We start from the raw sequence: 27,846 nt of genomic DNA on the forward strand, positions 1-27,846 counted from the left end.
TAAGGACATGAATGTGTGTGATCTATTATTCAGTAGGCAAAGGTCAAAGTCTTGTCTCAATCTGTTTATTGTATTTCCTCGAGTGGAGCAGAAGGTTGAGCCCCAGGAAATATGATGGGCATTGAAGTGTCCTACTATTAACTATGGAGATGGTATTTGCGTGAGGAGATTTGAGACATCTAAAGCACTGAACTCAGTGTTCGGTGAGAGATACAGATTGCAGATATGCAATTTGAAGGGAATAGAGACCTTTACTGCAATAGCAGGAATGACAGTGGTTAGTTGAATTCTTGTAGCTGACACCCCATTCTTCATGAAAATCGCTACTCCACCACTCTCCCTACTGTCTACTAGGCAGTCGTATCTCTCACAGAAGTATCCTCTGAGTGTAATTGGAAACACATGATTAGTGGATCATGTGTGTGCGCTAGTACTCTAATATCTTCAATGCGGGACCGAATACCTCTAACATTCCACTGAATAATGTTCATAAGTGTAAAAAAAAATAAAAAAATAAAATAATTAAATTTCGGAAATTATATAAAAATTAGTTGTACGTGATTCGGTTTTTCTTTTTTGTATTTTTTATTTTAAAGAACTCCGATACCCTAGGGTCGGGTGGTTTTTCAACCATATCCTCCAGTAAATGAGGTGATGGTGGAGGAGATTTATTTGAATGGGATGCTGCAGTTGACATCCCAGAGGGGGTGGTTATGTGGGTTCCCTTTACGGGGAGCTTATTAGGTGGCTTACTGCCAGCTGTGATAGTCGCTACTCGTGCCGGTACGACTTTGGGAGCAGGAACTTTCGTGTGTATCACACTGTTGGATTCACTAACTGCGACGAAAGACGTTTTATTCATCTTTGTCAGCTCTGAGATAGTGGCTGTAAGTGAAGCTACTTGATCAGAAAGCATCTGAACAAGTTTTTTTAAGTTCATTGCAGGATCCGCACTGCTGATTATTAACGTTTGTAAGAGTTTGTTTCGATGTAGCGGTAGCAAAAGATACATCTGGTTTAACCAGGTTCCGTGAATTATTTAACTTTTTGTATTCTCTTCGTGCGGCCGGGAAAGATAGCTTTTGCTCCGTACAGATTTTGAGAATTGCCTTTTCTTTTTTAAAGATTGGGCAATCTCGGGAGCGGGCTGTATGTGGACCACTGCAGTTTGCGCATTTTTCACTTTCTTCGCAGTTAGTGTCATTGTGACCTTCTTTACCACATCGAGCACAGCTCTCAGTTTTCGTACAAGATGTTGTAGTGTGACCACAACCTTGGCATCTGAAACATCGCCGTGGGTTGGGTATGAATGGTCGTACCCGAACCAAGAGGTAACCCACTTTAATCTTTTCTGGTGGAACAGGGAGATTGAATGTTAATATAAGAGACGGTGTCGGCTCTTCTGTTCCGTTCTGCCGTTTCATAATACGTTTTACTTCAAAAACATCTTGGTGGCAAACTCCTCAACTATTTTATTGATATCTATATCTAAAAGGTCTCGACAAAAAATTACACCCCGGCTCGTATTTAAAGTTTTGTGGGTTTCAGCACTTATATTTATACCACCCTTACGGAGACGTAAGATAGATCGACTCTATTCGTCGTTGAATGTTTCGACCAGAATCGATCCGTCGCGTAATTTCCTGATGTTCTTCGGGGAGCCACTTCCACCTATTACAGTTTTGTTTATTAGGAAAGGTGAAACCTTTTGGAGGGAGCCACCTTCCTGACTATTTCGGAGAACAACGAATCGAATATTTTTAGAGTTCAAGTCTAAAGATTTGCAGTTCTCTTCAATAGGACTTTTATCCTCGTCAGACAAAGTCGATCGAGGTCTCTTCACAAGACTAATTTGGTGGTTTTTTCAGATGGACCACCAACCATCATTGTGTTAATTGTTGGAACTGAAATTTTGGTCCCACGAGTACCGGCGAAAAATGGACTACTCCAGCAGAGCGCACGCGTACTGGAGCTAGAGCTAAGTACAACTGGGTTCGCCCTGGTGCCCAGAGGGCATCGTTCTAGACTCACTACGTAGAGCCATTCACCCATCGGTACGATTTGTTCCCACCTTGGGTTACGGTTGCGTTTCGTAAGATGTTGCAACACCACCGAGTGTTAATGTAAGAAATATCAGTGTAGGATGTTGTTGTGTAATTGTGTAAGTGTGTATGTTGTAATTTATGTAGTGTTCTTGGTGTAGTATATGTGTATGAGGTAAAGTGTTCTGCAGCTCACTGTATAGTGGGAAGAAAAGCTGCAGAGCCTAGGCCCGTGGGGACGCCAACCCCCAAAGTCTTAAAGAATAAGACTCCCCGTCGGGGATAAATGAAATCTTAACCTTAGTGCTAGCTACAAACAAAAAACATAATTACTTCATACACACCAAATATTATGCAACAAATATTATTTTTGTAACCGATTACAAAACAGTTTATAGTAACTTTTAGAATTATTCTTATTAAAGTCCTGTTCGATTTGATTAATTAAATTATTTTGATTTTCTCTCCTTACATTACGAATAATTTTGTATGCGATTTTTCGTTGATTAATAAGATTACAATAAGATTCTTCAGATTTATCGCTTTAGAGCATTATGCCTATTTGTTACGGCTTTATCGCAATTATCGTTCCACCACTGGTGTTTTTTACTAGGATTTATAGGTGAAATCTTTTTTGTGATAATAATTTTTAATTTTGGAATAATTTTATCCAAATTAGATTCTACAAGAATTTCAGTTAAATTTTTATAATTAGAATTTCCAATTAATCCGCTAGAATCGCATTCTCTTTTTGGTTTATTCTTTTTGTTTAATTTCTGTTTTGTAGGCTTATATTTTATTTTGATTTTAACTAAATAATGATCAGATCCGGTATCTGTTCCTTTTAATACTTTAACATTTTGAATCTCTTTATGTACAAATTTATCCATACAGACGTGATCCAACTGGTATTCGCCTTTTTTCCAGTCTGGATGCTTCCATGTTTTTTAAGTTATTCGGTTTTCTCATAAAATAAGTCGATTTGGAAATTAAACCGTGATTTCTGAAAATTTCTATTAATCTGATTCCGTTTTTGTTCGTACGTTTTTGCGCGGGCCATTTACCAATAATATCGCGATACTTCTTTTCTTTGCCTAATTGTGCATTAAAATCTCCCAGTAAAATTTTTGTGTTATTTTTATTCGTTTGATCTAATAAATCCCAGAATTCTTCGACTTCGGATTTATTTAATTTTTTGTGGTTTTTATCCTCAGTAGGCGCGTGTGCGTTAATTAGCGTATACTGTTTATTGGAAGCTTTTATAGTTAAAGTAGCAATTCGAGAAGAGATCGGATTAAAATCAATTACAGCGTCGATAATTTTCAAATTAACCATAAATGCTGTTCCAAATTGTGGACGCTGTTTCATTACACGTTCTCCGGGAGTTCCGTTGTATATTCTGTAATTTTGAGTTCGAAAGGTTCTTGACTAGAAGTTCGCATTTCTTGCAATGCAACGATTAAAATCTTATTTTTGTGCAAAATATCTGTAAACATCTTTAGTTTACCTGCAGTTGTAAGCGAGTTTATATTATGTGTAGCTATAAAAGTAATACGTTTGAATTTTAATTTCCTGTTCGATCCCGGTTCTGAGTTTAATTCGTATTCAAAATTTAAGGGTTTTTCCAGGAGATGCTCCGATCCATCTTGTAAATCTTCTAAGTGACTGCCTACCGAATCCGAGTGCAGTCTTTCCTGGATTTTTTTTATACCAGGCGGTAGATTTTTACTTAAAAGACCTTCCATATTTTACTGTCTAAGGTAGTCAACCTTGGTAGGATTTCTCCCGAGATACAGCTCTAGATGTTATCTAGAGAGGCGATAATGAGAAATGAAAAGATTATAAAATGAAAAATGCAAGTTTGATTTCGATTTAGTTCACTCACTAGATTACTCCAATATTCTAGTAAGCTATCCAGACGAACCACGTGGAGGCATGAACGGATTTAATAGAATATTAAGTTTTAACTTAATAGTTGTTACATTTGGAGAAAAGTTTTAAATCCGTTCCGAAATCACTTCGTCCGATTGATACATTATTATATATTATATAGGTAAAATTATGAATGAGGAGTGCCTATACCACAGGTAAAAAAACAAACTGTTCATGCATTTTTTTTTTTATTCTGCACTGGAGGAGAGAAAATCTGCAACCAGACACGCAGCAGCCAGTACTTCTGGGTGTTTGGGGTTTCCTGTTGAGACAGGGACCCACTAAAAAACCTCTCCCTCACACAATGCAGGGATAAAACCACCCAAAGGGTATTCAATCATCACCGCGCATGTCCACAGGCTCACCCGTGCCAATATCAAGCAACGGCTTCCAGCATCCCCCAGGGGCATACCCAGCCATGGCGATCCAGTTGGACCCCCACTACCCACCCCCAAAGACTGGCCTTCCACCATCACTCTTCACCCAAAAACTACCCAACTACCTCTTCTCTTCTGCAAGCTTCCTAGAGAGTACATCTTTAAACCATGCCCCACAAATGTTCCATTTTTCATGCAAAGCCAACATATATTTCATGACCTCCTTTGGGGAGATCACTCCGTCAAACGGCTGCTGTGTAGCCCATCTTGGACACATTGAAAACGTGTGTTCTACATCATTTCTTTCATGGCAGTACACACGTCAGTGTTTCTCGTCTCCCTCTTGTACGAAGGTAGACATTGAACGACTCATGCCCCAAGAGCCACTGGATCGTCCAAAAATCTACCTCCCCATGTCTCCTGTTAACCCAGGTCCTGACACACGGTATTACCCGATGCGTCCACCTGCCAGTAGTGGCCGCATCAAACCTCTCCTACCATCGATCAAACATCCTGCTCCTGGCATCTGAGACCTCCATACACTGGTATCTATCTGCCCGCTCCTCTGTCAGCATATCAATCAGAGCCATACTAGATATCACAAGGACGACCTCAAGTGACACTAATCGGTATCCCATGGCCACACACAGCGCAAGTCTTCTATAAGTGCTGTGTATCTTAGTACTATTACGCTTAACCTTCAGTTCCTTCAGATATTGAAACCATACCGAAGCTGCATATAAGATGAACAAGGCCACTATGGACGTTATCAGTCTTCTCCTGGAAGCGCAGGGGCCACCAACGTTCCTCATCAACCTAGAGACCGCCGGTGACACCTTCTCCAATTTCTTGCACATTTCAGCAATATGCATCTTGAACCCCCTCGTACGATCCAACCAGACACCACGATACATCACTGTCTCCAAGAAGGTCGCTTCTATTCCTTCTAATCCAATGGAGATCCTTGGGATCCTTCTTGTTCCCGTCATCTGGATCATTATGAGGTGCAACCCTGAGCCATCTAGACTTTAGCCAGTCCACCACCAGGGATTGGTTGACTCAGAGCTTAACCTCACTAGCGTTCCTTCCCGTCACCATAATGGCAAGGTCATCCACATAGGAAAGTAACTCCACTCCTTCCAGGACCTCAACATCCAGGAGATTGTCATATGCCACATTCCATAATAGGGGGCAGTAGTACGGAAATGGGCATACGGGCGTCAAAATCCAAGATGGTGACCAGCCCGCCATCTTGGAATCAGATATGGCGGCCATTTTGGAATTTCCCTTTTCCCTTTTTTGGTATTGAGTGAAAAATGTTGTATATAAGTTGCGCGCGTGAGAAAAATATAATCTGTGTGTGTGTGTGTGTGTGTGTGTGTGTGTGTGTGTGTGTGTGTGTGTGTGTGTGTGTGTGTGTGTGTGTGTGTGTGTGTGTGTGTGTGTGTGTGTGTGTGTGTGTGTGTGTGTGTGTGTGAATAAAAATTTAGACGTACCTCGAGGATTATCCTGGTCGTTGCACCGGGAGGCGTCACCTGCCAATCCAAACACCCACATGGCTCGTTTACCACGAGGCGGCGACTGCGTGCGTTCGCGTGCTTGCGTTGACGTAGCGGCACGAGTTGTTGACTGTGCGAGGTGTGGCGCGCGACTGAAGAACAGCTGACGAACATGGCCTAAGGTTGAGCGTCCTATTTTAAACGTCCGTTACAGTGGTAGGCGCGAAAGCGCCACACCCTACCGACCAATCGCAGCGCCAGATTCAATTCGGCCGCGCATGTGCAACACGTAGACCGTTACTGCTGCTACCACCACCACCACCGCTGCAGACACGAGCCTACATGTAAATTAAAACTTAACACTGATCATAAACAAAGGAATGTGCTAAATTATCGTAATGCAAAACTCTCTCTCTCTCTCTCTCTCTCTCTCTCTCTGCGTGTGTGTGTGTGTGTGTGTGTGTGAGTGTTCGTAAACTTCCACTAATATATCGCGTAAACATTCATTCAGCATTAAGATATTGTTTATATGATGCCCGTGTATAAAAAATAAAAAATATATAAAATATCTAGGTGTGTGTGTGTGTGTGTGGGTGTGTATGTGTGTGTTAAAAGATTTCCACGATCGACAGTAGCGTCACGCAATACACTATACCCTTACTTTGTATTATTACAAATAAAGCAGTAAAATACATCCATTACATAGCTGACACCCAGGAATTTGATATAAACGATGAAAAAAAGTTTGCAACAATCAATTGATATCTGTAAGCAAAATAATGTCTCTTTTAACGCCTCCACATCTAATATAAACGTAATATATAACATGTATGATTGTAATAGAAGAAAATTTAAAGTATATACTCTTTTATTTTATTTATTCGAATAAGAAATAAAAACCTTAGGTTTATGCAGTATTAATAAGTTTATTTAAATAATTCTATAAATGATTGTATGCAAAGTACATTTATATATGATAGAATTATCTTACAAATTCATTTGCAATAAATAAATGGTAGCACCAAATATTATTTCTTTAAATTTTATAGATCGGAAAAATAATTGAAAATAATTAGACGTATAAATACATAGTAGGCTGGATTAAAAGGGGCCGCGCATGCACAACACGTAGATCTTTACTGCTGCCACCACCATTAAGTAAGTATGGACGTACCTTGAGGATGATCCTGATCGTCGTGGCCGTTGCACCGGAAGGCGTCACCCGCTACTCCAGAATTCCGACGTGGCTCGTGCACCGGGAGTCGGAGGCAGCCGCGGCTGCGTGTGTGTTTGCGTGCGTGCGTTGACTTAGCGGCGCGGGTTGTTGACAGTGCGAGGTGTGGCGCGCGACGGATGAACAACTGACGAACATGGCCTAAGGTTGAGCGTCCTATTTTGAACGGCCATTACGCGCGAAAGCGCCACACCCTACCAACCAATCGTAACGTCGGATCCAAAGCGACCGCGCATGCGCAACACGGATACAAGGCCTACGCATCCAGTCGACATCGAACATGTTTGAACAGGAAAACTACCATACACAAACAAGAACTATCTATAGTGACCTTGACTATTGTGAACTTGACGTCACACACACACTTCACGACCAATAGGAACACAACCGCCTAAAGTACCACACCCAAACCGACGTTGAAGCCACGTGCTTGGTGTCAGTTACGAGTAACCTTGAACATTTATGAACAGTGTTAATCGTGTAATTCTAAGAAACGACCACGCATTCTCTGAGAGGTTTAATAGCGTAAGTAACCGGAGACGGTACATCCTGTAATTCTACGAAACTTTCGAGATATTACCGTATGCTAAACGGTACAACAAAGGTTATAGAACGCTGCTTTTACAATTTTAATCAATGTCGCAACGTTCTTACACGACGATAGGAGAAATAACGAACTAACCTCATCGATGCGGCTATAACATTGATCTTGAAACTGAACCTATTTAACAGTTGCATTTCCACACCACCCTGGGGGTAGCAACCGCGGCGCGTTGAGATTTTTTTTTACATGAGTGAAATCTCTCCCCTAGAGGCCTACTATAAAACACTCGAACCGGTTTTTATATCGTTTTTTTTTATTTCTAACTTTTTTCTTGCGAATGATTGTATGTGATCCACAAAGCAAGCATAAATAATAATTCTGGCATTAAGCCAAGATTGAAAAGGCTACAACTATAATTGAGACCTCTAACCAAAGATGTTGCTTCGTCAGCATCTTGCAGCAGACTGAGCTCTACAGCGGCAGCCCTCTTCAAGGAAGATAGACTCTAATGACAACGGGATATTTTCCTTGATGCAATTCCTACATTGTGGTAAATTATGTGATTAATCAGTCGTTGCACCAACATCTTATGCACAAATCGTTGAAGGAATAGAAAAAGCCGTTCTTGGCAAATTCTTCTTTGTTGTTTACCTTTGTATTTTCAAACGATCCGTTTCTTTGACCAGATCCAACGGCTTTTTACACAATTTAAACCACTCCATGTAAAAACATCCGGTCTCTAACGCGCATTTTCCGCTTGGATGTAGTTTATGGTACGGACAGTTTACGATGTAATTCGAATTCAGCTTTGGTGCGTCCTCTTGTATCATTCGAACATCGTTATGATATCGACGCAAAAATTCAGATTTCTCCTACCCCTTTGTGTATATTGTAAAGAACTGTGAACAAAGTTTCTTCATAACATCCTCGCTGTATACAACGTCACCGTACTCCCACTCTATTTTGTGAAAGTTTCTTTCTGACCAAACGGCCATCCGCCTGTATTTCGATTTCAATTCAGCGCGTGGGTACGGTGAACGAAAATGTATTATCATGTATCATCCGCTGTCATTGACAACAGCGAGTTTTTTTAACTATAAACTAACCTCGGTTGCCGAGGAAGCCGTGATACTTGATAACTCCTTCCATGACCGTTGCTCAACTGCGAATGCGGGGTCAAAGATAACTTTTATAGTCCCCTTTATGATATCACAGTAGACGTGGTGGGGGTAACCCTCTCCACTTTTTCTTCTACAAATCCATCATCATCATCATTATGTACATGTAACGTTATGTTGGGTAATGAGATATTGGTATCAGTAGCGTTTACTATTGGTAACACTGCTGTCGTTGCTGAAGCTAATGATGATGATGTAACATTCACTACGGTTTTCTTCAATGCGGTTCTGTCAATATTATCATTTAACGTTACGTTAGATAATGAGAAACTCGTATTAGCGACGTTAACCATTGTTTTTTTTGAAGATAACGATCCTGTGGTGTGGATAACAGTGTCAGTACTTATTTTTTGATTATGATGATAATACGGCAGTATTGTAAAAAATGGGCAACGCTTCCACGGATGATGAATTACACCACATTAACGAAATGTAAACCGGCAATGGTGCAGAAAAAACCACTCTACATCGTATCCCTTTCATCGTTGTACACGTTTCATGCGAAAAGTCGCCCATTAATAGTGTTAATATTATACCAACTGCAATACCAGTTTTAAATACACCCATGTTAACAACCATTTCGAAAACTGTTGCCATGTTTTCAGTGATTGCTTTTTATTTTCTTCTGCTCGTCCTCCTCCTAATTGCTCGATTTTAAATACCTCCTGCATTCCATAATCTTTTTCACTATTCCCGTAAGCGGAATGTATGTGATGATGGTATCATGTATAATGAGACAGTAGCCGGTCGTGTGGGCTGGTACATTGTTTTGGTCTCGAAATTGATACGCACATCTACGGTTCCTGCTTTAAGCGAATCGTTTTGACGGGAACAGTCGATAGCTATTAATTGTACATTGGTCTTGAAATCTGCCAAACTGTAAGCGGCAAACTCGTCCTCCGGTTTGTTATAATAACCGGACCGAAAACAGGCGAACATTTCATACATCATATTCACATCACCCTATAGATTGTCGTACGGATGGTATTGCGAATTCAAATACAGACGAACGTTTACCAATTCGCACATATCGAAAAGTGTCAGTAACTTTGTAGCTTTATCTTTTCTGTCCGTCTGTAAACCGAATATCACGTATCTCGGTTTCTCCGTTTGCGCACATGTCTTTACCGTCCATGAATGTATGTTTTTTGTGGTAGAGCCGGATATTCGTGGATTTGCCATGTATGAAAGGCTATCGCTAACGGTCTATCTTGTTCTACTACATTCAACAATTGCAATCGCATCGTATCGGTAACATGAACATACGTCATTTTCCACGCTACTTTCAACTTGGAATCGGGTGCCTCTTTGGAAGATACTAGTGCGTTCACGTCGTTGGAAGATCTAAGCAAAACCAATTCTTGTTTGACGTTCAATATTATGTGTTTGTAGTCGTCGGAAAACCCCATCAGCATACGCAGCGGTACGTAGAAGCAAAATCTTCCCGTGTTTTCATCCAAATCGAATTTATTCGAGACTTCGAACTTCCACCCGAATTTTTTTTAAATATGTTTTTTGCTTTTATGCAACGATAGGATATTCTTTATCGTTGTCGTTATTCCTAATTTTTGTACACGACGCATCTCCGTTCCGTTTATCTCGTATCGTATCTCCTTGAAGAGAAATGGTATCGCGTTGTTTGTTAAATACGATTCTGTTGCCATTTTATCACCTGCCTTAGTAGTTAGCGTCCCTTCGACCATCAAATAGCTTTTATGCGGTAACGTGTACACATCCAGTGCGCATAGTGTATCGGTATCCAAATTTCATCGTTGTTGTTGTTGTAAGTCGACAAAGCGTACGGTAGATGAGTGTGATATTCGTACTTTGTGATCGTGTTGTCGAAAGAAACACTTTCACCGACGTCCAACATACTCGCCCCTATTGCTGCCATTACGGTTACCACAACTGTAAAACCAAGTTTTTGAAGAATCAACACGTTACGCGATGTTAACGCTTTGGTGTTTGCACATTGACTGACCGGTTTGCGTGTCGTTTCGTTACTACTACTACTGCTATTGTATATTATCCCCATCGGTCGGTTTTCCTTTTATTTTGGTTTTCTTTGTAAATGCAATCTCACCGTTACGGTTTCAACGCGGAAATTTATCAGTTTTCCTTCCTGATCGGTAAACTTTATAGCGATCTCGTCTAAGCTCTTTGTATTTACCGGTAGATATATTATATTCTTCGGCGATTCGATTATTTTGAAACCAGGCGGTACGCTTAGCGTAAATTCGTACAACGCGAGTCCTTCTGATCCGTTCGTATAGGAGCCTCGTATAAGGTTGCATTCGACGCGTACGGTGTTCACGTTGTTAATGGCAACCGGCTTCGATGATTTGTGCCATATATTCGCTGCTAGATTAGTTTTTCAAACCCCAACAGCGGTGCCAAACTATCTCTTGATGACAGATCGATCACAGCACTACATATAAGTTCGCATTTTAATGAATTGTTATTCGGTCGCATAAGTAAATCTATTTGGTGTTTGTCTTTGAGTTCATCGCTCAACTGTTTAGCGACATCATCCATTTCGTACGATCCGGTCGGTAGTGTCAGCTTAATCGTTTTTTGAAATTTAATTGAAATTATAATAATTGTGTTGTTTATTTCCTCTTCGACAATCAGAATCGAGTTATATGTGATTACGTTTATCAACGCCAATTCCCAATCGCCATTAGACAAATCCAGCGTCGGAAAGAATGTAGCGCAAAATAACGACGTAATTCCACTTATGCAGAACATGTTGATGATGTTTACTGACGAACCACGACTGAGAAATTCAAGACATAAATGTCCGCAGATAACCGTGTTTATACTCTGTCTGGCTTTATAATTGAAATTTATAATCGAATCGAATGGAAAATAACGCATCAATTCGTTAGGTGGACGCAAATTACCGAAAGTATCAAAAAAGTCTACCATCCGTCCACGTTTTCTATAACATACCCAGTGTTGTCCATGACCGGTACTGCGATCAAAATTAACTATCGCAGACTTGTTAGTCTTCGGTTTTTTGGGTAATGCGTCCAACATGAAGACTCCTCGAAAATCGGCTACATTAGTTTTCTCGCGTACCACATCAGTTCTATATTCGATAGGGGACGCACTAGTATTTCCTTTAGTGGAGACGACGACGACGATGACGACATTTTTCTTACCACCCATTCCCGATCCGGTCAAAGGGTAGGGTTTAAGGTATAATCCCTGCCCTGCAGTGTCGGCTTTTCTTTTCATCGTCATTTCAAAAAGACGTATTATATTATTCCTTTTTGATCGCTCAAAAAGGAATTTGAGCTTCTTACTCTTCCACCGCCAAACTTTGCTTTCAACTTAATCGCGTTTGTAACCGCCAATGCAGTAACCTTTTCTGCGATACTCGAATCCTTAGCTTTAACTCTTTCCCAAGCGCTATCGGCTAATTTACGATCTGCCGCCGCTCTGTTTTCGTTATCGCTGTACGTAGCGTATGTGATATCGTGTTCTTTACAAGCTGCGTCCAACTTTTTACACCGGGATTGTTTCTCTTTAATCGTTTTTCTAAATTTTTTCCCGGTCTGCAGTACTGATATTAAGGAATATGTAGCTCTACCGGCAGTAAATCGAATCTTTGTTTATAATTTTACCCACCTCATTTGGACACCTTTTAATGCTTTATCACCAATATAAGATCCTAACACCCCTGTAACTCCTGCTGTTAGACTTGTTAACAGTCCACCGCCTTGTTTAAGACTGGCAATTCTTTTACATCTTCTCACCTGACCTTTTCGAACAGGAGGACCTTTTGACTTCCTCACTCTTGCCATGTTGGACAGACAATAAACCTGTTTACAATCTTCCACCAACTTACATTGGATCCGCGATCACTAGTCGTATCATATTTTCCTCCTCCTCCACTTTTTCGTCGTAATTCTGTCATTGTTTAATAATTCCATTAGCACTTTTTGATTAAAATGTTTGTTAGTTTTGACGTCAACGTTTATTAGAAATCTGTAAAATTTAAAAAGATGCTCATCGACATATCCCTTTTAGCCGCAAGATCGGTCGATTTTATAGGTGTCTTGGTGTTCATAACACTAGTCATTAATTTTCGTTGATGTAATTCCAATCATCTACGTAGGACTTTGTAGCGAGATCAGAGCTATTCTTAGGTATACCAGCGTTAGTGAAAACGCAACCTCTAGCGTCAATTATCTTCTTTTTATCGAAAAGGTTTGTCCATAAATAGTTGACAGTAACGACGTCTGTTTTTTCAATTAGTCCGCCGATATCGCATAATCGGTTCTTTGAAAAGAAGAGTGCGTTGTTGTCCATCGGTGAAACTGACGGTAAGTATTTATTATTCAAATCGCCTTGCTTTACGTACTTTTTGTTAACGTAACCAAATGTTGTACCATCGTCGACGGTTACATTCCCGTCGGCGGTTTTGTCGAACGTTTCAACAATTCGAGTTGGTGGTTGGGTGGTGACGCGTGCACCTCCAACGCGAGAACGTCCGAACTTGTCGATACTTATCTTCAGACTGTTTAAAATAAAACTTTTCCTCTACCACTCCCCCCCCTTATATATATCTGCCTTCATGCAGTTCTTCTATGACCGAAACTATTTCGTTATTATGACCAATATGACCAGCGCGCCTCGAAGCCACCAATAGACGGAGTCTATCGCAAAGTTCGTTCGGATCGTCTCAGTACATGTAATCTGGTCTAACCGATTTCTTCGCCTACATAAGCAGACCTGTTCCTGTTATTGGACTTTCGTTGTCGTTTTTACTCGCGTATCGCTTCCGAGGAAACAGTTCTTTAATAATAGTATTGTACTTGTTAGATTTATTGAAGATTATACGACCGGTATGTCGGCTCTTATGCGCTTCTGTATATTCCAAGATTTTCTTATAGTGGTGTAAATCTTTTTCCGTATAGTCGTGGGGTTCATTAAATAATATCAACTGATACAAGCCGTCGGCTCCTTTACACAACCTTCTTTTTTCCAATCATCCACCGATCGTTAACGTTTTTCATTCCGTACACGTTGTCTATTCTCTTACTTTTATCAGTTACGGCTAGATTCAAGTAATGATTTGCACGAAACCCCGGTGATTTCGATGACCGCGGGTCTACAGGTTTGACAAATCTCTTTTTTAGAGTACTAAACAGTCTTCTCATAACCGTTGGTGAAGATACGCTATCCTCTTCCTTTATATCCATAGCCTCCTCCACCTCTTTCTCATCATCCTCCTTTGTTTTTTTTAATATCATCGTATTTTTGTTTAAACATCTTATTAAGATCGCGAAGCCGATCGACAATAGGTTTAAAACGCTTTACCATAACTTGCTCCGATTCAGTTATTCCTTGCGTAATAGCGTGATGTTTTCGTTTAATCAAATCTCGTATTCTATCGATTTCCATTAGCAACTTCGCAGACGACGATGACAAATCGACCTCATTCTTGTTCGACATCATGGTTACGAATGATCGGAAAACGGTCGATCACATCAACATGCTAGTTTGACCGATCTAAAGAACACCGCATGTTTTTTTGGTTTTGCGTAAAGACGTATAACATTGATTAACCGAAACATTCATTTTCACCGGACGTTGATTGGAATTGCACAAATCCCGGCAATATTACGTCACACCCTGATCAAAATAGACGGTATAAACAGTCTTGCCATCGTCACCGTTAATCAACTGATCTCTTTTATAAACACATCGAACCCTACTCGATACCGCCCTGCGTTGATATCGCTCTCCTTATCAACAACCAATAATCCGTGTCGTTTTTTCCAGACTACACCGCACAGGCTTAAACCGATCGAATTTCATATTAGTATTTACGTGATCTTGATGGATGTGACGTAAATTGAGATCGTCCTGTTTAAGTACGAGAAGAAGGTTGACGTTGTTCCATACGAGGTGCATGCCGGCGTTGGAATGTCTGTGCGAGATAAAATCTATCGATGTTGTTGTGACGTCCCATCGCAAAGTACTTGCGAATATTATTTTGCTTTTCGCAGGCTACATCGTCGAAAATCATTATCGAATTCGGTTCCACTTCGTCGGGCGCCATCACATGATCGTTTTCAGAGTAGGCAAAATAACCGATCTCCGGTATACCAGTCATCACTTGTTCTAAAAATTTATATTTCGGTTGGTGCAGCGATTTAGAAAACACGTAAATATTTCTGAACCTTAAACCGTCGGGTGAATACAACAAGTTGAATAGAACATTTGTTTTTCCGCAATTAGACGACCCACAGATAATAGATCTAATTGTATTCGGTAGAAGAGGACCATGACGTCGGTATTTTCCCTCACCACACCCGGCTCCTGTATATTCGTAAAAATGTTTCAGCGTAATATTACCGACCTGTTGACGTTCCAACCTCATGTTTATGACTGACCAGTTCACCGTATAAAATCCACCTTATTTATCCAACTGTTGTGTATTCCGTCAAACCCTTGCCACTACAAATAATTTATCGCCTTTTCTTCGTAAGACTTTCTCGACTAAATACACGTTATTTTAACGTTAGTTTTAGTGAGCTCTTCACCGTAAAACTTAACACTCACCACCTCACCCTTAATATCAATCAGCGTATAAGTACAGGGGCGAGTTTCGGTGTGTACTTTATGAACGGTAAATATTTCATGTGTCCAATTCGGCAAGTATCCTTTGGCGAAGGTTTTTTAAATTTGCTTATTCGTACTCGATCGCCGACTTTAAATTTCGGTAATGTAGGCTTTCGATACAGTACCGTGTTGAGTCGTCCTAAAACGACGGATTCGTTTCTTTTATTTACATCTTTAAGTTTCATACCGATAGTGCGATGGCGGGTACCGTTACATTTACCGATCAATTTCGGAAGTAAATCCAACCACTTGTACGTACCCAGTTCGGTAAATTTTCTCCACATCATTGTTTTCAGAGTTCGGTTAAAGAGTTCGACAATCAAAACTCTTTTATCCGAATGTGTAGAATAGTGATTTATATTGTATGAAGCCAATAACGTTTTCACCGGCGGATTGTAAAACTCCTTGCCCGAATCGGTTTGAAAATGTCGCATCGGATGTTTATCTAATATAAGTTTAAGGACCTTGGCGATTTCCGCACCGGTTTTGTTTTTCACAGCCACTCCGATCGCCAGTTTAGAAAAACAATTTATCATCGTCAGTATGTAACGATATCCTCTGTTGGATTTAGCATACGGTAACATCTCGACAAGGTCAGCTTGATACAGGTCTGAAATTCCTTTCAATTCAACGCGTCTTGTAGGGTAGTTTCGACGCGCCTGACGAAGGATCTCTTTAGCTATTGACGCCTTGACGTTCATTTTTGTACTGACCGTATTTTGTATGTGTGTGTGAATAGGATGCTTATTTATTGTACTCATTGTGTTTGGATAGTAATAAGAAGAAAGAGGGACCTTGAGTTTTTACCCGCCTCACCACTCTTATATCCCGGCATTGGCACCGGCCGTATCGATAACAATGATAAATCATTAACCTACGTACACACATGCGTAGATCGGTTAACGATTTACTGTGTGATCGATTCATAGGGGGTTTAGGGTGGACGTGAAAAGGACCGTTTACTGATTTTTATAAGGTTAACAGAAAAGCGGGTATGATAGCATATACCGTAAATATTCCAGATATGGTTAATCTGTTTCTTCCCACCTGCACAAGCGTGTTCGGCAATACCCTGGTACCTGAACCCGTTCATAGCTAGGATCAGTGGGGTTTATGAAGGATTATTCATATGTGGTTATAGCGGTGTATATACCGTTTTGTTACCGTTTCTAGAAACCTTATAAAATGTATGCACTCTATTATAAACAGTACGATCCATTATGATCGAGTGTTAATGTAAGAATGAAGTAAAATTAAAGTTGCGAATATTTTTTATCTCTTAAATAAATATATAAAGGATCAACTTTTTTTAATTGGAATTATTTTTTTTATTATCGTATACAGTATCTCACTCTCTCTTTCTCTCTCTCTCTCTAATGTCTAATACAGTAAATCCGATGTAGATCGTACGATTGAGGAATATCTCCGTTTTCTTCAGACTTACCCCGACCACCTCTGGGTTATAGACATAACAAGCCTTAACTCTCGGTTTTGCAATCATTTTGTTCAGTTTACGTCCGTTAGTAACCAATTGGAAGTCTATTCTGTTTCGTACGTTTTCCAAGGACTTGCCGTACACCGCGTTGTTCGTGAACTTTAAAAAGTCCTTTTCAAATCTGTTTCGTGCTTGTGCACGCTTTTCAGTTTTGAAGTCGATGTACGATTTAAGCCAAGGCAATTGGGAGAATTCCAGAACCCTGTGAATGTTTTTCACTTTCAGTCCGAGTCGAGTGTACAACTTTAGGTTTCTGTAATGTAAAACGTATCGTTGTTGTCGTACAATGTTGTCAATAATTTCTTTACGGGACATCTCTTTACGCCCTTCAAATAGGGGGACAACATATCATCGGTTGGTACTAATCGTTCTGGTACGAGAAGATAATCCTTGTGGCGATGTGTAATTCTTGTGGGTACTCAAGATCCACTTCCAAGATATAGCCCTTTTCACTACGATCGTCAACGATATTAATATCGAGATTGTTAATCGCTTCAGTACTCAACCACCTAAAATTAACGGGTGGTAAGGCTCAACCATGGCTGCCCTGTAAAGGTAGTTGCAATCATAATATTGAACCTAGGACCTGGGTTCGGATGGGTCATACTGATCTCGAATGTTTGGATTGTTCGACTTGGCGTATGTTTGAAATCATGGCTACACCCCCTCGTGTACCTTTTTCAACAAACAGATGCATATCTATGTCGGTCAACGGTTCCAATTTTTGATGGGTAAATTTTAACATGTCATTCCGCATGAAATGGGGGGTGGAGTAAAAGTGGCAGAGGTCTAAACCGTTATATTGCATAGACGTTCTACGAAAATTTTCAAAGACGTCTGCTAACAATAATACGTCGCTAAGAAGGTAAAGATCGTCGTAATCGCCTAACGTATTGCAGTCAAACGTTCCCACACGTTTTGAGCGTGGACGTAATCAGCGTCCGTTATGTTGTTTCTTCTTAGTGTACTGTAGAATCGTCTTTGGTGGAAGTTGTGTTTCGAAAAACGTCTTTACATGGGTTATGTATTCGTACGGATAGACGCCTTTACGGATTAAACAATCCCTTTTCTCAGGTAACGGGTAACAATGCGAGAGACGTTTAAATACGGCGTCTTTGTCCAGACAATCTTTTACTAGATTTTCTACAAGTTTTTCGAGGGATGACGAAAGAAATTGTAGAGTCCAAGAATCTCAATGGAGCGATGGACAGACTAATCGCTCGGACGTGTTGGCGATACAGTTATGAAAAAATGCGGGAATATGCTCGGAATTTAAATTGCACTCATTATGACATGCACCAAGAAACCGCCCTGTGGTATGCGAGTGATGACGTACATGATCGTCGTTCAACTCATAATGACAAAGGAAACACTCGGTAGCCCTATGAAATGTTTCCGTGTCTTCGGGCGTCATCACCATCGGCTTTTCGGTAATCATAATTTTGTGCAATCTATCGGCGTGTGCGAGCAATTCATCCAGCATCTTTTCAACGATTTTCTCATCACTAGTTCTCGCTCGGTAGACTATAGGACCTTCGAAAATCTGCCCTTCCTCGTCGACAATCACGTATGCATAACCGGATGGAAGATGATGGGCTACCTTATCAGTAAAACTAGAGTTGAGTTTAGGGGTGGCAGTGTCCATCGGATGTACAAATGATTTAAAATCTGGATACACCGCATACGAACGCGTAGTGTGCACGAGTAGTCCCTGAACTTCATCACGCATTGCTTTTCTATACTGGGATCGAGTAACCTTATCCTTTGTGCACCGTGTCGCTTACATTCCATTAGATGTATCTCTAAATTTTGTTCAGCAACTAGTGGATCTGATGAACTGAAAAGGTGCAGGCAATACGGACAGTATTGGCTGCTGCAATGAGCCTTTGTGAGACCCGAAACGAGACGAGATATCCCGTTTTTACCTGGTTTGGTATTTATAAGGCAACAGTGGAATGTATCTCTCGTCTCCCCTGTAAGCAGCAATAGGTGCATGCAGTGGGTACGATTGCGGTTTTCGGTAACACGGGTACACACGATCGTTATCTTCCTCATAGCCGTAGACATTGATGCTTATTGTGGGGTTCAGCACCTCGAAGCGATCAGTCTTTCACTTTTACTGGATATGATATCCCGGTCATGTTAATTTCATTTTCGTATCTAGCATACCAATTCTGACGATAGTGACGTCCTGATTGGTCATGTAGGTATGCTAACACGGACCAAAGGAAATATTTTTCATCATGCGGATTTTTTACATTAATTATTGCCTCTCTTTTCACGAGTTTAGATGGAGTATTTATAAACGACCAGAGGCTCGTGCAGCGGACGGTAACGAATAATGTTTAAATCTATATAAATTATTTTACTCATTACCCATCCACTGCCGTTGTTGATGAACTTTGTCAGCGTCTCCATGATTTTCTCCGTTGACTCGATCCCAAGTTCATCGACGACGTCGGGGTTTTCCTCCAGATTGATCACCGTTCTGGTTTTACCGTGCAAATACAATTTGTGAACGTAGTTTCCACTCCGTCCTCGAGACGCGTCTGCTTCATAAGTTCGACGTTTGCAGAAAAATACCTGTGTAGAAACGAAAATAAATATATTAGTACATATTCAATTTTTTTTTTCTTTATAGCTGAAAAAAGAGATTGTTTATAACAAATGCCATATTCGTATACATAATGAATAGTAATTTAAATAACATATTTATATAGTTACCACTTTACGTTGCCGTCAAAACGCCTGCCTTCTTCCTTTAAACGGTTCAGGATGTTCGTCTGATACCGTAGAAGGGTTGAGTGAACTTATAATTCATATAAGTCAGACAGGTCCCATCGAAGACGGATCACATTGTTGTTTATTGCACGGATAACCGCTAGTAATGCCATTTCTGGTTATATCTGAAACAAATTAAAATATATTGTAAGATTGTTTTTTTGTAACAGAAAGATGTTAATTATTTTGTGTTTTTGTGCTTCAATTGATGAAAAAATGTAAATAATTTTTTTAATTTATGTAATAAATTGTTTAACAATTTTTTGATTATTTAATATCTTTATTAACAAATTTTTATTTATGTAATAATTATTATTTTATACAATAATATATATTTTTTAATTTTATTTTGTTTGAAAGTTATTTAAACATACCTTGCTAATTAAGATGAAATCACACGTGCTAATTTCTGAACAGATATGAAATAATGATCTTGCAGCAGACGATGCGATCGCATTAAATGACAGATTGCGAATGATCAAATCGCGCGAGGTTTTCCGCTTACTTACACACCCTGCAGAATGTGTGCGTAGTCGTTTCTTAAAAATACACGATAAACATTTTGTAACATGATATGCCGTTTCCATTTACTTACGCTATTAAACTGTTGAGAGAATGCGTAGTCGTTTATTAGAATTATACGATAAACACTGTTCAGAAATGTTCAACGTTACTCGTATAATGACACCAGGCACGTGGCTTCAACGTCGGTTTGGGTGTGGCATTTAGGCGGTTGTGTTCCTATTGGTTGTGACGTATGTGTGTGTGTGTGTGGGTATGTGTGTGTGTGTGTGTGTGTGTGTGTGTGACGTCAAGGTCAAACTATAAATAGTTCTTGTTTGGGTGTGGTAGTTTTCCTATTCAAACATGTTCGAGGTCGACTGGATGCGTAGGCCTTGTATCCGTGTTGCGCATGCTCGGTCGCTTTGGATCCGACGTTGCGATTCGTCGGTAGGGTGTGGCGTTTTCGCGCATACAACTGTAACTGCTTAATCCGCTCACGCAGATAGGTAGCTCATTAGGAGCATTTAGGATCGAGGTCGCAATACTGTTTCAGAGGCACGGTAGCCGTTGTTTGGCACGGACATTTGGTCTATGCTCTAGGGTGACTGAATGGGGTGGTGGCGGGAGAGATGCCAGCTAACAATACCACTGTAACGGCCGTTCAAAATAGGACGCTCAACCATAGGCCATGTTCGTCAGCTGCCCATGGTCAGGTGCTGGAGTAGCGGGTGACGCCTCCCGGTGCAACGGCCACGACGACCAGAATCATCCTCAAGGTACGTCCATACTTACTTAATGGTGGTGGTGGCAGCAGTAACGGTTTACGTGTTGCGCATGTATTTATACCTCTAATTATTTTCAATTATTTTCCGATCTATAAAATTTAAAGAAATAATATTTAGTGCTACCATTTATTTATAGCAAACAAATTTGTAAGATAATTCTATTATATATAAATGTACTCATCATACAATCATTTATAGAATTATTTAAATAAACTTATTAATACTGCATAAACTCAAGGTTTTTATTTCTTATTCGATTAAATAAAACTAAAAAAAAGAGTATACTTTAAATTTTCTTCTGTTACAATCATGCATGTTATATATCACGTTTATATTAGATGTGGGGCGTTGAAAGAGACATTATTTTGCTTACAGATATCAATTAATTGTTGCAAACTTTTTTTCATCGTTTATATCAAATACCTGGGTGTCAGCTATGTAATGGATGTATTTTTTATTTGTAATAATACAAAATAAGAGTATAGTGTGTTGCGTGACGCTACTGTCGATCGTGTGAATCTTTTAACACACACGCGCGCGCACGCACACACACACTTCCTAGATATTTTATATATATTTTTTATATATGGGCATTATATAAATAATGTCTTAATGCTGAATGAATGTTTACGCGATATATTAGTGAAAGCTTACGAACACACACTCACACACACATATATACACACACACACACACACAGAGAGAGAGAGAGAGTTTCATTACGGTAATTTAGCACATTTCTATGTTTGTGATCAGAGTTTAGTTTTAATTTACATGTAGGCTCGTGTTTGCAGCGGGGTGGTGGTGGTGGTAGCAGTAGTAACGGTCTACGAGTTGCACATGCCCGGCCACATTGAATCCAATGAGGCTGCGATTGGTCGGTAGGGTGTGGCGCTTTCGCGCCTACCACTGTAACGCACGTTCAAAATAGGACGCTCAACCTTAGGCCATGTTCGTCAGCTGTTCTTCAGTCGCGCGCCACACCTCGCACAGTCAACAACTCGTGCCGCTCCGTCAACGCACGCTCGCGCCCACACACGCAGCCACCGCCTCTTGGTGAACGAGCCATGTCGGGGTCCTGGAGTGGCAGGTGATGCCTCCCCGTGTAACGACCACGACGAGAAGAGGCCTTCAACGACCTCATCCTCGTGGTACGTCTAAATTTTTATTCACACACACACACACATAATATATTTCATTTTTCTCACGCCCGCAACTTATATACAACAAAGGTAGTAAAAGTATACTTATATACTCAATACAAAAAAGGGAAAAGGGAAATTCCAACAGGAAAAAGGAGAATTCCCACATGGGAAAATAGGGAAAGTCAAAGTTCCACAGGGAAAAGGGAAATTCCCGCAAGGAAATGGTAATGGGAAATTCCCACAGGGAAAAAGGTAAATTCCAAGATGGTGGGCGCCGCCATATTGGAATCCAATATGGCGGACTGTCCACCATCTTCAATTTTGACGCCCGTATGCTCATTTCCGTACTACTTGCTGCCAACCTTTGAAATATTACTTCAATACGTTAATACATATATATAACCAGGTTGACAATACTGACACAAAAATACAAGTTGGCAACACTGACGGGCTTTGGCGCCACTGACGTCACAATCCAAGATGGCCGACCACCGCCATCTTCAATTCGTAACGTCATTCCAAGGTGGCGGTGTCCGCCATCTTTGGTTTTGGCTCCGTATGCTTATTTCCGTACTACTAGGGGCCCATAATTGATCCCTGTGGCACCCTTTCTCAATGGTCATAACGACCTCCTCACATTCTTCGGAGGTGATAAGCATCTTCCTACCAGTCAAGTACTCTTGAATCATTCTGATCAGGTAGGGAGAAACCTTCCTGTCCATCAGTGAGTCCAAAATAGCATTCCAACCAATATTGAATGCTAGTTATAAATATTTATGCTAGTATTGAAAGCATTTTCAATATCTACCATAATCAACATTGGAATCTCCCAAGTGTGTCTAGTTCCTGATGCAGTCACCTTAGCAATCTCCAAAACTCTACCTATTGCATCTATAGTGGATCTCCCCGTCCTGAAACCATATTGTCTCTCAGACAATCCACCACGCTGCTCCAATTTCAGGCCAAGTCTTCTAGCTAGAAGAGCCTCAAAGACCTTTCCAACAGAATTAATCAGGGATATAAGTCAATAACCACCTCCCACCTTAGGCACCATGATCAGCCTGGCTGTTTTCCAGCTACCCGACATGACCTCTCAAGATAAGGCCTGATTGAACACCTCAAGAAATGATAAAGGGGACACTCAGCCATAATTTTTAATACCTCCGGCATAACCCTGTCTTGTCATGGACTTTTGTGGGGTCTAAGCTTGTTGACAGCATATTCTAACTCCTCCACCGTGAATCTCAGGATCTCTCCAGCTACGATTTCTTGTCTGTTCCATTTCAACTCCCGAGGAAAAAGCTTTCGCATAGACCGTGCCAGCTGATCCACCTGCAGTCAGGGCAACGCCCTCCCAAACCTACCCATGACCAGTCTGTACGCATCACCAACCAGATTTTCATCCAATTCCGCACATAACTCACAACCAGTTTTCCTTCTTAGTGTCTGCAATGGCCTTTTTAAGCTCCCTCCTGGACTGTCGTAATCTTAAGGCCGCCTCCTCATTCGCACCATCACCCCCTTCTCCTTCCTCTGGTAAATTCTCTTCTTAACCTGTTACATTTCCTTCTCAGCTCTTCTATTAAAGAGTTCCACCAAGATATTCAACAATGATCTGTCCAAACCCCACGCTTAGTCAGGGTCTCTGTATAGGCTTCGTGTATAGCCTCGTGCAGCCTCTCAGGTTCATTCATATCCAGATCCGACACTTTCTCAAAGAAGCTCTTCCTAAGTGCTGGTAACTGGGACTCTGTCATCAGCCAAGGTGATCACTGAGCATCTCCCTGTATATTACCTGCTACTGCACACTGCCGGCGTAATTCTCCCCAACAAATGTCAGGTCCAGCATGGTCCCACAGCCCCCCCCCCCCTATGGAACATGAGTGTGCCATGGAATATGTGTGTGGCATTTACTCATTCACACACACCATTTCAAGGGAGGCCATCATCTCAACCAACAATCTAACCCTTTTATCAGCCACCACGCTGCCCAACTTGTGACTCTTAGCATTGAAATCACCACCAATGATAGTCGGACCCCACGTACTCCTAATCTCCAAGGCTAACCCCTCTATCACCTCGAAAAATTCACTCAGGAGTATGTTAGGGGAGACGTAGCAACTATAACATGTAATCCCCGCCACAGTCAATCATACAAATCCCTTACCTCTTCCCCAATTGGTGACAGCCAGTCGACTGGTTACCAAAGTGACCACACAAGTGCCATCTAGATCCTTGTACCATCTACTGTCTGCAACAGCCCAACAATTAGGCTCAGAGACTAGGAGCAAATCTGCTTCCATGTCCCCAGCAATAACCCACAACAGATCATGTGTCTAGCTAGACAAATTACAGTATGTTAAAATCTTAATCAGAGCAGTGTCACAAAATATAAAATTAATTTTTTTTAAATTAAAAACAGAAAGGTTAAAATTCATATCGGTAAATAAAAATGGTAAATAAAAGCTTAAAGTAAATCTTTTAAAATACTAAAATAAATAAGATCACAACAAAAAGTAACATAATAACAATGAAATATCAATAAAAGCAATAGTTTAGAAGGCATTAATGGAAATTACTTGAATCAGTTTTTATGTCAGATACAAGAATTCAGAATATTTTAGAATTACTTAAAAATCAAAGTAATTTTAAAATTACTTAATTAACAAAGTAATATTTTTTTCTATAAAAAAACTTTTAATTTAATTGTAGATAAATGAATAGGATGATCTTTAAATAGCTGGTTTTATAATGCTGTTAAATAAATAAAATGAATATAATAAAGAGATAATAACTATTTTCATTACTCTATCACAAAATAATGTCATCTGGTATTCAAGAATGGATTATCGTCAGTGAAATAAAATTATACTTAATCTTTGCAGAAAATAATTTATCACTTTAAAACATAATCTAGTTTTGTGATGTATCTGAAGTTATGAAATGAGCACATTAAACGTAAATTAGGAAAGTCTAAATGTTCACATTACCTTGAATAAGAAGATTCTTGTAAAGTTTTATTATTCTTTGAAAGTAAATTTTGTAAAGTTTTTCTGGCTTCAATCCAAGCTGAACGATTAAGACTCATAAAGCTATTTAATGTTGACTTAGCATTTTTGTGTACATAAAAAAAAAATTAATTAAAACATAATTAAAATTAAAATTATTCATTTACATAATAATTTAGTTCTAATAACTTATATGTTTTTATATAGATATTGATAACAATTATAGAAAGCGACTGTTAAAAAGCTGCTGTTATTGAATTAAACAAACAACTTATTACATAAGTTGTCGGAAGCTATTCTCAGATTTTGAAACATTTACTCAAAAAGAATTTGTATTTCTGTTGTTTTATATTAATTATGTAAATTATAGAACTGATCGCCTAAACTGTTGAAAGACAAACAGATTATCTGCAGTAATGTCACTTCAAATGGTAGTTTCCGATAACGAATATTGTTAAGCAATAGATTAGCTGTGTTTTGGAAGGAAAATTTTGAAAGGTGTTATCTGAAATTTTTTGTAATTATGTATTACATTTTTGTTATCCTGAGTTTACATTACATTGTTGCTGAAACTGGTTGTTGTTCAAGAACTAAACAGTCACACACGGTTTAAACAGTTAACTAGTTGTTCATCAAAATCCTCTTCACACATTTTATCAGCAATTCTGTCAGTAAATCAGCAACACACATTTCCACAATGTCTTGTAAAGACACACCACCTCTTTTTGAAAAAAAATCCAATATATACTGTATACAATTAGCAATTACTAATGTGAATAAATGTCACATGCAGATAATTATAAATAAAAAAACTAGTATAAAAAATAATTTCTACAGTATAGAAGAATATTTTTTAAAAAATTGATTTAATCAAAATGTGTAATACATAACTAGATTATTTATTTGAGAGCATATTATTAAATACAAAGAAAGAGCCATGCTAAGAAGTTGCTAAAATAAAAAGTTAAGCAAATGAATGTTCAAAAACTGTCAGAAAATGTAGGCTGAAATTTAAAACTAGATAGTCATTTTGATTCTTGAACAGTCAATATCAGTAGATTCTAAGATAACAGTTTATAAAAAATAAATAAAGAAATGAACAAATAGTAGATATTAATTAAGAAATAATACTTATGAAACACTATAAAATGATATTCATAAATTTTTTTTTGTAATTCCATTACTTAATTAATGGTTAACAACCATTATTGTTTATGGTAATCCTACCCCAGTCAAATTGGATTTAAATATTTTTAAGCAAACTGTATGCTTTCTAAGAATGGCAACAGTAATGTTTTACTTTTATTCTATCAACTCTGTTAAAATTAATCATTTATAATATTCTGTAAATATTGTTGATTGATTAATTATTATTTTTTTAGTGTAGACACTACTTACAAAGTATCTACTAATGATTGTTTAACAACCAAACTGGTTTTCTGATTTCAGATTTTATTAAAAAGTTTTACCAACAAATTTCAGCATTTTTTCATTCCCAGTATTTACTTTTACATTATTTTACTTATAAGATGCCGCTAAACATCACTACTGTATAATAGATTAATAGGATTTTACGTATGGTGTAAACAATCTAAATACTACCATACCATTACCATCTAACGATTTACCTTAATACCATTTAACAATTTAATACAAATTAATTCCATAAAAGTAATTATTTATAACTTCCAAAAGGTTTATATGTAATAGTAAGGAAGTAGAACTATTTAAATAGAGTGCTGTAGTAATGTGAGTAATATAAGTAATATTGTTGCAGTAGGAAATTTTTATATAAACAGTATTTTGATAATTTCAGAATACTTTCATCACATCATTGTTGAAATGAATAAATATTGGTTTTATTATTTTCTTCCTGGCCTACTAAAGTGAGCTATGAAAACACTAATATTTTATCACAAATTGATCCAACCATTCAAATCAATAACATCTTGAAAATAATAAAAATTGTCAACTTTTTCATGTCATCAGTACAATAACTATAAAAACATTTATAAAGCTACTAATAAAAAGTACATAAATTGTTACATAACAATAATTTTTGTATAAAGATGATTCAAACTAAATTTTATGTACAAGAAAATATTTACTCCCATAAAGATTTAATTAGGGAATAATAAAACCTTAAATAGATCATTTCAGGAATGGGTAGATATGCATATAGATAAAAAAGGAGCTGTCCAGGATTTGCCTGATCAGACCAAAGGAAATCATGGTAATAAAAACTTAATCAGATCTGCATCGCAGAATAAGGATAAAAAGAATTAGAACTGGTTAAGTCCATATTAATGTTTAAAAGTAACAAACAAATAAAATAATAGTAGAAAAAATGAATTCTTACTAAATAAATAAAGCAAAGAAAAATTACGATTTAAAAGGTGTTAATGGTAATTACTTTAACATATAATATTTGCAGATAAGGATGCAGAAAATTCAGGTTTTATAAAAACATTTTTTGGTACAATTTAAGTATTTATCAATGTGATTTTATAAATGAAAATGTTTAAATCTTATTTTAAATAAAATGGGGTGATTTTAAAATGGACTGATAATGTCGATTTTAAAGATAAAATGGCAACTAAAGTATAATAAGGCCTTTCCATGATGTGAAGTATCATTATGAATTACAAGAAAACAGTTCTTGAAGAAAACAGATATTGTTAATTTT

General features: G+C 38.7%; 1 protein-coding gene across 1 annotated transcript in view; it reads right to left on the bottom strand.

Moving 5' to 3' along the window:
• The window catches only part of Faa (fumarylacetoacetate hydrolase), a 93,644-nt gene that overhangs the window by 53,129 nt on the left and 12,669 nt on the right, over positions 1-27,846 (bottom strand). The window contains exon 3 of the mRNA XM_075362406.1: positions 25,143-25,258. Within this exon, the coding sequence (XP_075218521.1) occupies positions 25,143-25,258 (116 nt within the window). The remainder of the gene's footprint in view (positions 1-25,142; positions 25,259-27,846) is intronic.

This window comes from Lycorma delicatula, chromosome 4 (genome assembly GCF_047948215.1).
Source record: "Lycorma delicatula isolate Av1 chromosome 4, ASM4794821v1, whole genome shotgun sequence".
NCBI classification, from domain to species: domain Eukaryota; kingdom Metazoa; phylum Arthropoda; class Insecta; order Hemiptera; family Fulgoridae; genus Lycorma; species Lycorma delicatula.